This window comes from Ooceraea biroi, chromosome 3 (genome assembly GCF_003672135.1).
Source record: "Ooceraea biroi isolate clonal line C1 chromosome 3, Obir_v5.4, whole genome shotgun sequence".
Classification (NCBI taxonomy): Eukaryota; Metazoa; Arthropoda; class Insecta; order Hymenoptera; family Formicidae; genus Ooceraea; species Ooceraea biroi.
In genome coordinates, this window is record NC_039508.1 from 12755007 (window position 1) to 12768485 (window position 13479).

Genomic DNA, 13479 nt, shown 5'->3' on the forward strand with positions numbered 1-13479 from the left:
TGGTGAGCATTCTCCTGCCTCCAAATTTCATCCAAACTGAAAAATTGAAATATTTTCTCGTTATTTATGAATTCCCATCGTCGATGAACCTTTAATATTCATAAAAACATTAAATTAAACAATTACTTTTGCATGAAAAAGTTCAACAACTTTGCCTAAAAATCGTACTTTTGTGTTCTAAGCTCCACCATTTTGGCACTTTTCAACTTTTTTCTTCTCTCTTTGGTTCATCGACGATGGGAATTCATAAATAACGAGAACATATTTCAATTTTTCAGTTTAGACGAAATTTGGAGGCAGGAGAATGCTCACCAGTTTGCAATGCCGGCGACGCGGCTGCACTAAGATTTCTCCAGGACGACCTCTACGAGCGATATATTCAAATCAAAAAATAATTTTTTTTATCTTTAAACATGTACTAATAAATGCATCAAAGTTTTATAACGATCCGCTGTATAGTTTCTCCAAAAACAATTCGTAAAATATACCTTATTTTCAGCGTTCTAAAGCAGGCTCCCCCCTTAATGATGTGCGCGTATACGCGATATTAGAACCATCAAGCTAAAGGCGTACCTGTTGAAGGTATCCTGAAAGAATCGCTATCCCCTTGAAACTATTCACGCACACATACACAACACACACATACACGCGCGCGCATTAATGTACAATGTGCGCGAGTGATTGTTGACACACGTTCTATGAGAAGTCCGTGCTCCGTGATGCTACGTAAAAATTCAGATCTTCTCTGATCTTCTAAGATGACGATCGGTTTCCTATATCGATCTTTGAAACACACTATGTGCCGCCCTAATGCTCGTTTTCGTTGAAGATGATGCATCGTGCTTTTCGAAAGTGTTAACGCTATCTGCCCCGAGCGATTTGTCGGGCTTCGAACGATCTGCTTAAAGTTGCTATCTTTGCTTTGATAGTTTAAGTGATTACTACGAATGGAGTATAAAATTTATGCGTCTCACATGAGTGTCGTGCCGACATTCTTGCAAAATCAAATTGAACCTCCCTTGGCTCGCGAAATGGAAATTTCGCGCTGTATCTCACGCGGCAGCGCACTTCGAATTCGCGTATATGTTCAACGTAAAAACAGAAGCAGTTCAAGTTGTTAGACAGCTGGAGTTGAAGCAAGAGTTGCGCTGGGACTGCTGGCGCACGTAGTCCTGAACATTGAATTTCGTCTCGTCAGGGTCGTCGCTTTTTCTGGCCTTCAGCTCCCTGAAATCAGACGAAAGCAACCGCGATCTACTTAGCTACGCCGATTTTTCATCAATCGTCAAATATTTACTATTTTGTTTCTTAAAATCTGGAATTGTCTAGTTCTTCCAGGTTGATTAACTTTCAGCTTATTTATCGAATTCTTTGTCTCTTTTTAATTTTTTAATTTCAATTTTTACATTTTTTACAATTATAATTTTGGTAATTATGTACTTTAACGGACCCAGCCCCGATGACCTTGACCTTGACATATGTTGTCAAGATCACCCTCCTGAGTGACCTTGAAGAGGTTTTAGCCGTCGCTCGTTGTTTATTAAAAAGTTATTAACAAAAGAAGTTTAATAATTTTGCACGAATTTTCAGCTGTCCACGCGAAGCAAGGACTTGAGTGTGACATATATTACAAAGGTCACCTTCCTGAATAACCCGCACTAGGTTTCACCCTTCGCTCGTTGTTTGTTAAAAAGTTATTAACAAAAAATGTTTAATGAATAAAACATAATTTTACGATACCATATACGTTTACGAATGAGTATATTTGATGGAATTTTAGCTTAAGTTAGGTTAGGTTAGGTTAAGTTAAAGCAGAGAATACTTTGTATTTAACTGTTTGTGCTTTTGGTTAAAGTGAAGAATACTTTGTACTTATATTAAAAGAAACTATTCTATATATTAACAATTCACTGCTTTAAATGACTTTCCTTTCTTCGTTCATATACATATTCGTCGTTTATATCTTTCAATATTCAATATTCTTTCAAAATAACTACTATATTTTCGAAATTTCTTTTGTTAATAACTTTTTCATAAACAACGATCGACGACTAAAACCTAGTGCGGGTTATTCGGGAAGGTAACCTTTGTAATATATGTCAGTATCATGTTCTTGCTTCACGTGGACAGCTAAAAATTCGTGCGAAATCATTAAACTTTCTTTGTTTATAACTTTTTAACAAACAACGAGCGACGGCTAAAACTTCTTCAAGGTCACTCAGGAGGGTGACCTTGACAACATATGTCAAGGTCAAGGTCATCGGGGCTGGGTCCGTTAAAGTACATAATTACCATAATTTTTACAGAAAAAGGCAGAAAAAGTTTAAACTGAAGAAAGTAATAGTTAAGATGGAAGTTAACCAGCGCTGGCAAAACCGCACTACCAATCGAGGCATTTAGTCATTCACACCATTTTATTCTATGTTTGCCAATTTTAGACCTTGTTTAGAGCGTACCGAGCAACGGCGAGAAATGCCAGTTCGACATTGAGGCCAGTCTTGGCAGACGTTTCCATGAACGGCACTTTGTACTCCCGCGCTAATCGTTCGCCGTCTTCCCGCTTAACGATACGCTCCGTCCCACAGTCGCACTTGTTACCTGCGGTTCAATAAACAGCGACGAGAAAATAGATTTCCTCTAAATATCCAGCTATTCCTTATTCCGGAAAGCTAATCGCGTTCCGATGCGATATGGACCGCCAGTGAGCAATCGAGGTCAATTTCCGAACGAGTCGATAGTCCACACGAAAGGCATTTGGATTGAAATTGGATTTCGAATTGAAAGCTAAAAGCTGAACGTAAACTGAAAGATCGGGAACAATGGTATCCTTTTTTATATTTGTATCACTTTTCAACTGGCGATACGAAAGTGGAAATTTATCTCAACTGCTTTCGGAAGCGATCCACATCATCATACGGGAACGCTGAATGAGTTAGACTTAATCCTTCATGAAACCGATCGTTAGTTCTGGGTCTTCGTTGCAATATCACTTGGGACAATCTGGCGACGTCGTTAGAATCAAATCTGGGTCATCCTGATTGCTTTCCTCAAGTTCTCATCTCCGCGAAATCATTACGCGGCCCTTATTTCTGGCATTTAACTTGGCGATCGAAGCTTAACGCGGATCCCAAGTGGACAAGGTCCAATTGTATCGGCACGAGAACCATAAATAAGCGCGACTTACCCAGCAACATGATGACGACATCCTCGTTCGCGTGTTCCCGGATTTCGCTCAGCCAAGCCCTGATGTTATCGTAACTCGCCTTATTTGTCACGTCGTATAGCAGCAAAAGCGCTGAAATCAGTCGTGAATCGCCCTTTTTACCGAGCACCTAATCGACTTTGTGTCACCCGATGGTCAATAATTTCTTTACGAAATAAATACGTCGTTTCTATCGCGGCTGTGCAAATTTAATACTTTGTTAAACGGTAATCGAGTTCGGGACAGGAGTGAATTAAAATCGCAATTTATTTACACGCGACGTAAACTATTTCGTAAATTCAGACCTTTCATGCAAAGCCAGTCGGCGAGAAAGGTGCTTTTTTAATGAAAAACCTGGTTCGCTCTTCCGTGATTGCTTTGATTACGCGATGCCAACGGTCGCCACTTAATCTTCTGAGTGGATGAAAACGCGTATCTAATTATTAACGAATTTACTCAACTAAGAGTGATTACTTCCGAAGCAGAGCTATTGTCGCAACAACTTCAGAACTCGCAGATGGGTTCCGCCAGCAAACAATGAGGTTCCCCTTACGCGAGCTCTTCGTATTCCTTCCCCGTCTATCTGCGCGAATCGAGTTTGGCACCTGGCCAAAACTGGCGGAGCAACAAAATCGGGAGCGACGGCTAGAGTTCGAGGCTGAAGTTAGGAATGGTTCATGCATTGTAAAGTCGAGTTCGCCACGGGTGTTGCAGAAGAGCGGTGACGTTGCAAATTGATCATTTCAAGCCCGAAGGTGGACGGAGCCCTGAGGAAATGGACAATCAACTCAAGATGAGCAATTAAGAGTTTCCCGGGGGCGCACCGATGTAATACCGCTACTTTAGATTGCACCTTGAGAAGTACTACATTACATATCTGCGTACAGGAAGTTACCATTCCCAAAAGATCAATTTCTAGACAAAGTTTTAATAGATATCAGGTATTGATGGCGTTTGACTTATATGCGATTAAACATTTAAATAAATGTGAAAATAGATAATAAACTTTTATCCTTATACAATTTCATAGATTTTCCGATTAGATGTATGAATTGATTACATCGAAAGATTACTGGAAAGAATAAATATGTTCAAACAAATAGATTTTAAATTGATTGATGAATCTTTGAATAAAAAGAGGTATGAGGAATATGAGAGAGAAATGAAAAAACGTGTCTGTGTAATATCAATAATAATCGTCAAATTAAATTTCATGAGTACCATAGAAGGAATCCCTTTGATTAAACCAAACGCATATTAAATCCTTGACAGTGCTTGAAAGTGCGTCGTATCTATCTCTCGCCAAGATATTTCTCATCGTTTTCCGCTGATAAAATGATGATAAAATACGCGGCAGGGTCAGTAAAATGTTTCATATGCACAGCTTGGACGCGACATTTATAGCGTGACTGTGAATCGTTACGTGATGCTGCAGAACGCGTAAAAGCTCTTCGTCGATCGATGATCTCGGCTTTATCACACACGCGAATCTACCACAGTGGATATATCTGTCAAATACGATTTAATTAACTAAAAATTTTTGTTATTCCGCCAGACATTGCACGCGAGCATCATTTATCATTTTACACGAATAATATAATATACTGCTGATAAAGCGCATTTTTCACCGTAATTCTTTTACTTCAATGCAAATCGTATTAATCCAAATTTCTCTGAAATCTATTTCGATCCAATAACAAATAAAGCGAAATTAGGAAACATTATCGGATGCAATATCGGATTATATTATTGGATGCAATATGATATTTGTTAAATTTACATAACGATAACTACGTAAGCTTTCAGTTCATATTTCATTCTTGTTACTCGAATCAGGATACAAATCTGTAACAAGCGAAAAAATTTACCGTGAGCGTCTCTGTAATAAGCGTGCGTCACGCTTCGAAATCTCTCCTGGCCAGCTGTGTCCCATATCTGCAGCTTGATCGGCGTTTCGTCGACGGTGACAACCTTGTTCTGCAAGGATACGATACATACTTTTGTTAAATTTTCATAGACACGAAAAAAAATCGAGGATTAATCCCATGTTATATCGTGAACAATATGAGCAACGCATTTACTTTCGCTATTAGAGAATAGATAAGAAAACTTTTATTCATTGACTAGCGTTCATCATTGATTGCGTGCGATGCAAGGTGAAATAACGTGTCTCACCCTAAAGTCAATGCCAACGGTCGTTATGTAGTTTCCCGACAGGAAGCGACCATCGCGGAAACGCGTCAGAAGACAGGTTTTCCCAACGCCGCTATCTCCAAGTAGCATCACCTGCATCACGGCGAGGACTTTCAGAAACAATGACTTCACTTAATTCACGCCAACTCGCTCCATACAACAAAAACCGATTGTAACTATCAATTTCGATAAAATGTCACGGAACGTTGCCATTCCGGTTAAAACTTTGAACGCCAAGTGTAACGCGTAAAAGCAATACGCCGTAGTTCCCGATTAAAATAAAAGTGCGCGTCACGCAAGATCGGCGAAGAAACGACGTGATTGCGTCGAAAGAAGTAGCTCAGAAAACGAGTTAGGAAAGGAGAAAAAAGTGATTTGCAGATTAGCATATCGGGCGAGCGTATCGGCGAGACGAGCGAGCGCGCGTGGAAAAAAAGGGATAAAAGAGAAACGAGTATCAGGCGGCAAGACGAGACCTTGAAGAGGAGGTCAGCGTGGTCGGGTGGGGTGAGCTGGCCGGCGGAGTCGACGCTGTCGCGTGAAGACTGGCGCCTGGTCGGGCCCACGGTGTCCCGGGGCCTGGAGAAGGCGGCGGACGAGGTGGCCGACGCGGCCGTGGGGGCCGGCTGGGCCGGGCCCCGCGTACCCGCCGCGGACCAATCGCCTGCGCTCGCGGTGCCACGTGATCCGTCTCGGCTGCGTCGCGACACGCCGCGGAACGTTTCCTCCACGATGCTCATGGGCCCCTGCTACCGGGAGCACCAATTTGCTCTTCTTCTTCTCGGCCACTCCTCGTCGTCTCGTCGCGCTCGGCGTCGTCGCGCTCGCGCTGGTGCTCGTCGTCGTCCTCGTCGTGCCCGTCGTCCTATTCCTTCTGCCTCTCTTTAGGACGACGATGACGACGCGTCCGAGGTCACTAAACCTCTCTCCCCGAACTCGAGAGTGCTCACGTTTCGTTTCGTTTCGTTCGTACGTGCGCGCGTACGTGCGTGCTTCCTTTTCTCGCGTTTCTCTCCTGCCTCGAATCTCCTCTCCCTTCTCGCCGCGTCTCCGGTGTCCGCTATTCGCGTCGCGGTGAGGGCCCGCCGGTACACCCGTGGTACCGGGACAAGCGACCGGGTGAAAGTTTGGTCCGCCGCTCGACACGACGCAACGTGCGCTCCGGCTTTTTCGAGAGGTCTCTTCTTCAGCGAGGACGAAGCGTCGAATTGATGCGAGGGTGGCACGCGAAAACCCCGCGGAGTTCCGTCGCAAGATGACGAGTTACAGGATGCACTCAGCTAGATTGGAGCAAACGTTCCGAATAATTCGCTGAATATTGCGTGTGTATATTAGAACTCGCGAACTCGCGGTATTCTCGCTACCAAAATTAGGAAGGAGAGAGGGAGGGAGAACGATGTCTCGTTGCGTTATCTGCCTCCGATAATTATCCGTGAAACGAATTCCTCCGACAGCTTTTTCATCGCGTTTCGTATTATTCATGAACTTTGGACGCGCGATGGAATGTTCAACGATATCAACTGCAGTTTGCGATTAAATAGGCATTTACGCGACGTAATATGAAATCGGAAGCAATATTGAACGGTCATTAATTAAAGTACGGTTTGAAAATGTTGCGTTTTTACGCGGCGGACGCGCGAAATCGCGCTGTTATCGTAATGGCGAAATAGCGCGCTTTAATGGAGGTCGAGCCTCGCGATTTCACGAATATTAAACGACGACTGGTCAACGAGGGCACGAAGGAAAAAAGCCTTTTTGATCTACCATGCATAAATTGGGAAAGCCACCAAAATATCCTGTCGTTTAACGAGCGTGAGTGTAAATTCGCGACGTGGAAACAGTCGCATGGCCGATGGACGGCAATTTGCACAGAGAGCGGATAATTACGCTCGACTGTCTCCAGTGCGTCATTACCAGTTACGTAAACGTCCACGAGCCGCTTTAATGAATCGACGGAACAGCAGGCGTGCTGGAACGCTATAGTTGCATTCACCTTTCGTTGCATTCAGCCGTAAACTTCCTAGGAGATTGGAATCGATCGTAACGTACTACTTGGGTCCCACGCGAATAATCGCTTTGGAGAAACATCCGATGATGTTTCAGTTTCAGGGGTGCCATGAAATTTCGGGAAACATATGCGAAGTGATGCTTACCTAGCGTGCCTGTCTTCGGTAGTCTGTTTTTCCTGAATTGCTCTTGGATTTTTTTATGTAAATTTCTTTCTCAAGTACTGCATGTATATATATTATATTTCAATCTGATATTAATTATTGGGTTGGCCAAAAAGTAATTGCGTTTTTTTCCAATAGATGGACATACATGTCTTGAAATGTAACTAACTTCATTCTAAACCGCAAATTCATTATGTAGGTTAACAACTCACAGTTCAAGCTTGTTTTACAAAAAGAAAGTACACGATTTCGTTAACAATTGTTTGTTTGCCGTCGATTTCTAAATGGAAAATCAAAAAGAACATTGTCGTCATATTTTGTTTTATTACTTCCGAAAAGGGAAAAACGCTGTACAAGCTCATACAAAGTTACGTGATGTATATGGCGAAGATGCTTTAAAACTGCGGCAGTGTCAAAATTCGTTTACTAAATTTCGATCTGCAGATTTTAATGTGAAAGATGCACCGCGCTCAGGAAGGCCAATCGAAATTGATGATGACAAAATAAAGGCACTGATCGATTCGAATCGGCGTTCAACGACACGAGAGATTGCTGAGAATCTTAACATATCGAAATCGAGTGTTGAAAACCATTTAAAACGACTTGGATACATTAGTAAGCTCGATATTTGGGTAGCACATGAGCTCAAAGAAATTCATCTCACTAAGCGTATTGACATCTGCGATTCTCTTTTGAAACGTGAGGAAAATGATCCATTTTTGAAACGTATGATAACGGGCGACGAAAAATGGATCGTCTACAACAACGTCAAACGAAAAAGATCGTGGAGCAAGCGTGATGAACCTGCTGAAAGCACTTGAAAAGCAGATATTCACCAAAGAAAGATTATGCTGTCAGTCTGGTGGGACTTTAAAGGTATTGTGTATTTTGAGCTGCTTGCAAGGAATCAAACCATTCATTCAGACGTATACTGTCGTCAACTGGATAAATTAAACGATGCCATCAAACAGAAACGTCGAGAATTGGTGAATCGCAAAGGTGTTGTGTTTCACCATGATAACGCTAGACCACGTACAAGTTTGGTCACTCGTGAAAAATTGTTGCAGCTTGGATGGGATGTGTTACCATGATGTTACCACATCCACCATATTCGCCAGACCTGGCACCATCAGATTACCATTTGTTTCGTTCTTTGCAAAACGCCTTGAATGGTAAAACCTTTACTGCTGATGAGGATATCAAATCGTTCTTGGAATTGTTTTTTGCTGAAAAAGATAAGAACTTTTTTGAGCGCGGAATCATGAAGTTGCCTGAAAAATGGCAAAAGATAATCAAACAAAATGGACAATATATTGTTTAATAAAGTTTTTGTTTCCCATGAAAAATTCGCCTTTTATTTATATAAAAAAAAACGCAATTACTTTTTGGCCAACCCAATAGTAATCGGATTATAATATTTGCGCGTATCGCGTCGCATCGGCATAAAAAGAAATATAACGTACAACTCTGAATGCACTTTGCATTTTCTACCGCGTTCTCGTAGTGTTCGTAAATAACGTCATCAAATTTGTCTCGAATGCTAAAGTTGAGGCTGCTTCTATCCGAATCTCTTTTTCTTCTTCGGTGAATCACTACACTGGCGATCGCGTCACAACGTAGCGAACCTATGTACATATAAATTAAATCCGCAATAACATTTTTTTCCCCGTATCATACGTCGTCGAGTTCTTTGATATCGAATATTCCGACTTTTGTTAGCGTACGGATGCGACACCCCGCCCCGTATACGCCCGGCATTCTTTTTACTCCGCGCATCCGCGACCGAGCAAAATCACGCGGGACGCGTTGCCTCACGCGTCGCTTCGGAAACGAGAAGTAAAAACTTTTAATTCCTCGTTCACGCTGCGAGAGCGAGGAAACCTGCATCCGGTGGGAATGAGACGCGTTTTGCGCGAGCGAAGCTCCAGCTGGAGCGCCGCGGATCTCGTTTCGCAGATGGACGTGCGCGTGGAATGCATACAATCGCGGGTAGATACGGCTAGTTTCCGCCAACGGTGTTTATCGGTAGTAAGTTTCGCTCGGCAGTTTCGACGCATTTACCGCACTTGCGGTCGGTTCGCTTTTTTTTCTCGTTATCCGCCGATCGCCATTAAAACTCGGACCCGGGGTCGCTCGATCATTTCCGGAACCGGCTTCATCGCATACGAATAGCGGGAGTGATTGGCCGGCGAACGTGACGTGCGGTCGCGGGGTAGAATCGGCCGATGTGATTTGCTTTCCTCGCGATCGCATATTCGGCGACCGGAACATCCGATGGTCCGCTTGCAACGGCGCGTGTCTCGCGAGCGCATAGCTGAAACTCCGTGCTGAATAATTTAACGCACACGTGTCGCGAATGTACGAATCGCGCGCGAAAATCACGTGCGATGTGGACACAGAACATTCAATCTACAGTAATTAATGATAATTTGTTATTCGCGACTACTGTTACTGGAACGCGCGGATATCTCGTATATAATGTAATACATACCATGTATTCGCGTAACGTATACTGTTCTCGTATTATTTTAGTAAACAAATAAATTTATTGCTCGCTAGAAATCCAAATGCAATTTAACGGTTAAATAATTCCTCAATACGGGGGAGTGTGCGCGGTTCACGAAGCACGATTCGAGTCCCGAAGAAATTCCTTCACCGTCAGCAGATTGCAAAAACCGGATCGCAGTGTAGATTCGAGGCTGGCAGGCCCAGCCTATACTCGCATTGGGCCCACCCACACCGCGGCCGACATCAAAAAGGCTCTTGGGGACCCGTGGTTACCCGACTAGTGGCGCCCTTTTACAACACTCCCCGGCGAGAAAGCGAGAAGCGTGACTAACGTGAACGCGCCACGACATCGGCCCGATTAATTATATCGACACGATTCTCTTTCCCTCTCTGTCTCTCTTTCTCTCAGCGGCGTGATTAAAAATGGCAGTGATTAATCGAGCTGCTGGACGAATTGCTCGCGCGTACGGCCTTGGCTTCGCACTCGCGGCCGTTGACACCATCTTCTCTCTCTCGCGTGATTCTCGTGACTCGTCTCGATTACATCACGCACGTCACACGTCGGTGATTCGCCTCTCTCATGCCATCAGCGGAATTTCTCTGTTTTCCCCATTCCAATGATATATATTTCCGCGTGTCTTAATTATATGTCGGAAACACGGCATGTTTTCAAAGTAGCAAGATACCAGAATGTTTTGCCTTAAGTGAATGGAAATTATTGGATCGGTAATTACGAGAAATAATTAATATTATTGATGAAACGCCAGCGAATTATTTTAGCAGGGCCTGATTTGTATTAGTTAGCAAACCCGCGCTGATAGACTTGCTTGTTGAAGTAAACCTCACCTCGGACTGGTTTATTTAATGATGATAAAACCACCGCCTGGTCGCGAAGCATGTAATTATTTATATGCCTAATCAATATTACCCTTACCGCAAAAGCGAGAGAAAGAGATAAATGTTCATTACCTTTATGCGCAAAGTATCCACATGTATTATTAAATAATCAAGCTTATACTACCGACACAGTTCTATATTCATATCCAGACACATATTTGAGAATTCCTCAACTTTCCTCGAATCGCTCCCTTTCTAACTCTCTCTCATTCTAACGCTATGATTATTTCATGCCGCGAATATTACTGTCCTACCTGGCTTTGAGTTCACTTCACTAATGATGATAATTTTCGTACAATTGTATAATAAATCTGACTAAAACAATGTTTCATGCATAATTAATAAATATGCGAATTTATTATTCCAAGTAAAACCTTCAGTGTCTCCGTCCTGTATCCCGCTTCCATTACAGCCGAGCACACAGGGTTAACATTAATGTTCGAACTGCAAACGCCAAACGCACACAGCAAAGGGGCAAATATTTGCATAGAAGCAAATACAATTTTAAACGAATAATCGATTGAGACTTTTCGCTGTACGACATCGCTATTCCATCCTCGATCGACCGAGAAAGCATGACATCGCAACGGTTATGCATTCTAGTTTCGTTTGTCAATAATTTTCCGAAAGTACTCTCACAGTGCATGGCACAAATATCCAATCTCTTCAGTCCACAATGCTACAACTTCGCGTTCTCGATTATAATTCACGACCCGTAGATAAGCGATCGCAAGGGAAACGACATAACTGCGGTGCATTCGCAAACGAAGCATTCGCCAACCGCGCCGACCAACATCTACGTTGACGTCCCAGGCGCGGAAGTATCTCGGAAGTTTCCCGTGAAGCGACCTTATACCGCGGTTACAGCCGTGGGACTTTTGCAACGCAAGAAGACGAAGTAGCTTACTGCAACGAAGGAGGAACTTCGTTCCTCGTTACTCCTTTGGTTTCACGGTTTTTGGTTTTTGCGACGAGCGTGATAGCTTAGGTGCCTCCATCAGAGCTGCACGCGTGATTAAACTTTGCTAATAAATGGTGCTCCGTTGTCTAATATTGCCGACACAGCCGTCCTTAAGTACTACTTGACGAGAAGCCGCTTTGCGAAAGCCAGCAAGCGCCGACCTGGCCCTGCAAGTTGGCGAACGGCGATAGCAACTATCTTCGCGATTTATCTCGAACGCGGTGTACAGTTGACCTTTCAACCGCAGCATACCGCGGCATCACTTTTTTCAGATTGTTAGCGGGCAAAATTGAACCGCGATTGCATCGCGATGATAACATGTCCGGATTAATTATTTTGATGCAGATTCGATCTTTCAATGAAACTTTATTAAAATCGGTTTACGCTTTTCTTGCGGAAAATACGAATTGATTAAATAAATCTGGATATTTTTGCAATAAAAGCGATACCATTGCAGATTAAATAGCAAAATGTAAATTATATCTGCTTTTCCTGAGAAATTGTGACATTCGGATATCATGTTAAGTGTTTTATTTTTTGCTACTTCACTTTATCCACACAGCGTGCTATGTAAGGTTTTGCGTAACGCGAGGATTATACAGAATTATTATTCATAATCTCTTGTGGTGTTACGCATAATTATATATTTATCAAAATATGCACAACGAAGGTCGAGCACAGATGCGAATTAAATGAATAAATAAATTCACCATCCGTAGGTGATCCACATCTTCATTTATAAATGTATAACGTCATCATTAAAATGTCAATTAATCAATTAAATAGACTTTAAAACAGACTTTATTTAGCTTGCGAGATTAATGGATCCTTTATATTATAAGAAACCGGAATCTATCGATGCTGTTCTTGGAAATTACAAAGTACGGAGATATTTCTCCGAAAGATAAGAGAGGCTGAATCCGCACTTTTTCCCTCCAATTCCACTCTCGGAGACATGATCTCGTAAGTCGCTGAGGGCTTCAGTTTTTTCAGTACGACGGCACAAGGTCGTTAGTATCTTCTTGTTCGTGGGCGAAAATGTTCTCTCCCGCAACCCTTCATTTTTCTTTCGCGCGGCAGCCAGTCGACAAGCACCCGACAAAGCGCGCTTATTAAGTCGGCGCGGCGGCCATTATGGAAATTAATCACGCCCTTTCGGAGCGTGCCATTGGCCATTACGGGTGCATCGGCCGTGCAGCTATTAGCTATCACCGGCGGGAACGCGATGAAAGCCGATGCGGCTTCTTCCGAGCGGCCGCGAAAACGGGAAGAGTCGAGCGCAAGGTTGAAACTTAACTGATGAAAATTAGTCTGCGCGAGAAAATGTCGGCGCAGCACAGTAGCGTTAGCACCGCCGCTAATTAACATGCTAATTAACGCGCCGATTGCCACACGCTATCGGTACGTCGTGTCGCCAGTTCTTGCCGCGTGTATGTATGTGTGTGTATTTTTCTTTCTTTATTTTCTCTAAATGCGGTTCTCGCTGCAGGATGCATCGTGGTGTCATACCATAATTTCAAGATATCCTATCTTCTGAAGCGATCTTC

General features: G+C 43.0%; 1 protein-coding gene across 6 annotated transcripts in view; it reads right to left on the reverse strand.

The window, feature by feature from the left end:
* Positions 1–449: 449 nt before the first annotated feature.
* The window catches only part of LOC105277070 (ras-related protein Rab-37), a 74586-nt gene continuing 61556 nt past the window's right edge, over positions 450–13479 (reverse strand). For 4 of the 6 annotated variants that reach the window (XM_011335217.3, XM_011335214.3, XM_011335213.3 and 1 more), the window contains 6 exons: positions 5872–6675; positions 5378–5488; positions 5071–5179; positions 3185–3295; positions 2457–2598; positions 450–1227 (listed from right to left, as the gene is read on the reverse strand). In XM_011335217.3, coding sequence (XP_011333519.1) covers positions 1110–1227; positions 2457–2598; positions 3185–3295; positions 5071–5179; positions 5378–5488; positions 5872–6135 — 855 coding nt within the window. In that variant the 5' untranslated portion in view covers positions 6136–6675 and the 3' untranslated portion in view covers positions 450–1109. Of the gene's footprint in view, positions 1228–2456; positions 2599–3184; positions 3296–5070; positions 5180–5377; positions 5489–5871; positions 6676–7548; positions 7657–13479 lie in introns of those variants that run through there. The other 2 variants (XM_011335216.3, XM_011335211.3) reach the window with 2 other exon arrangements.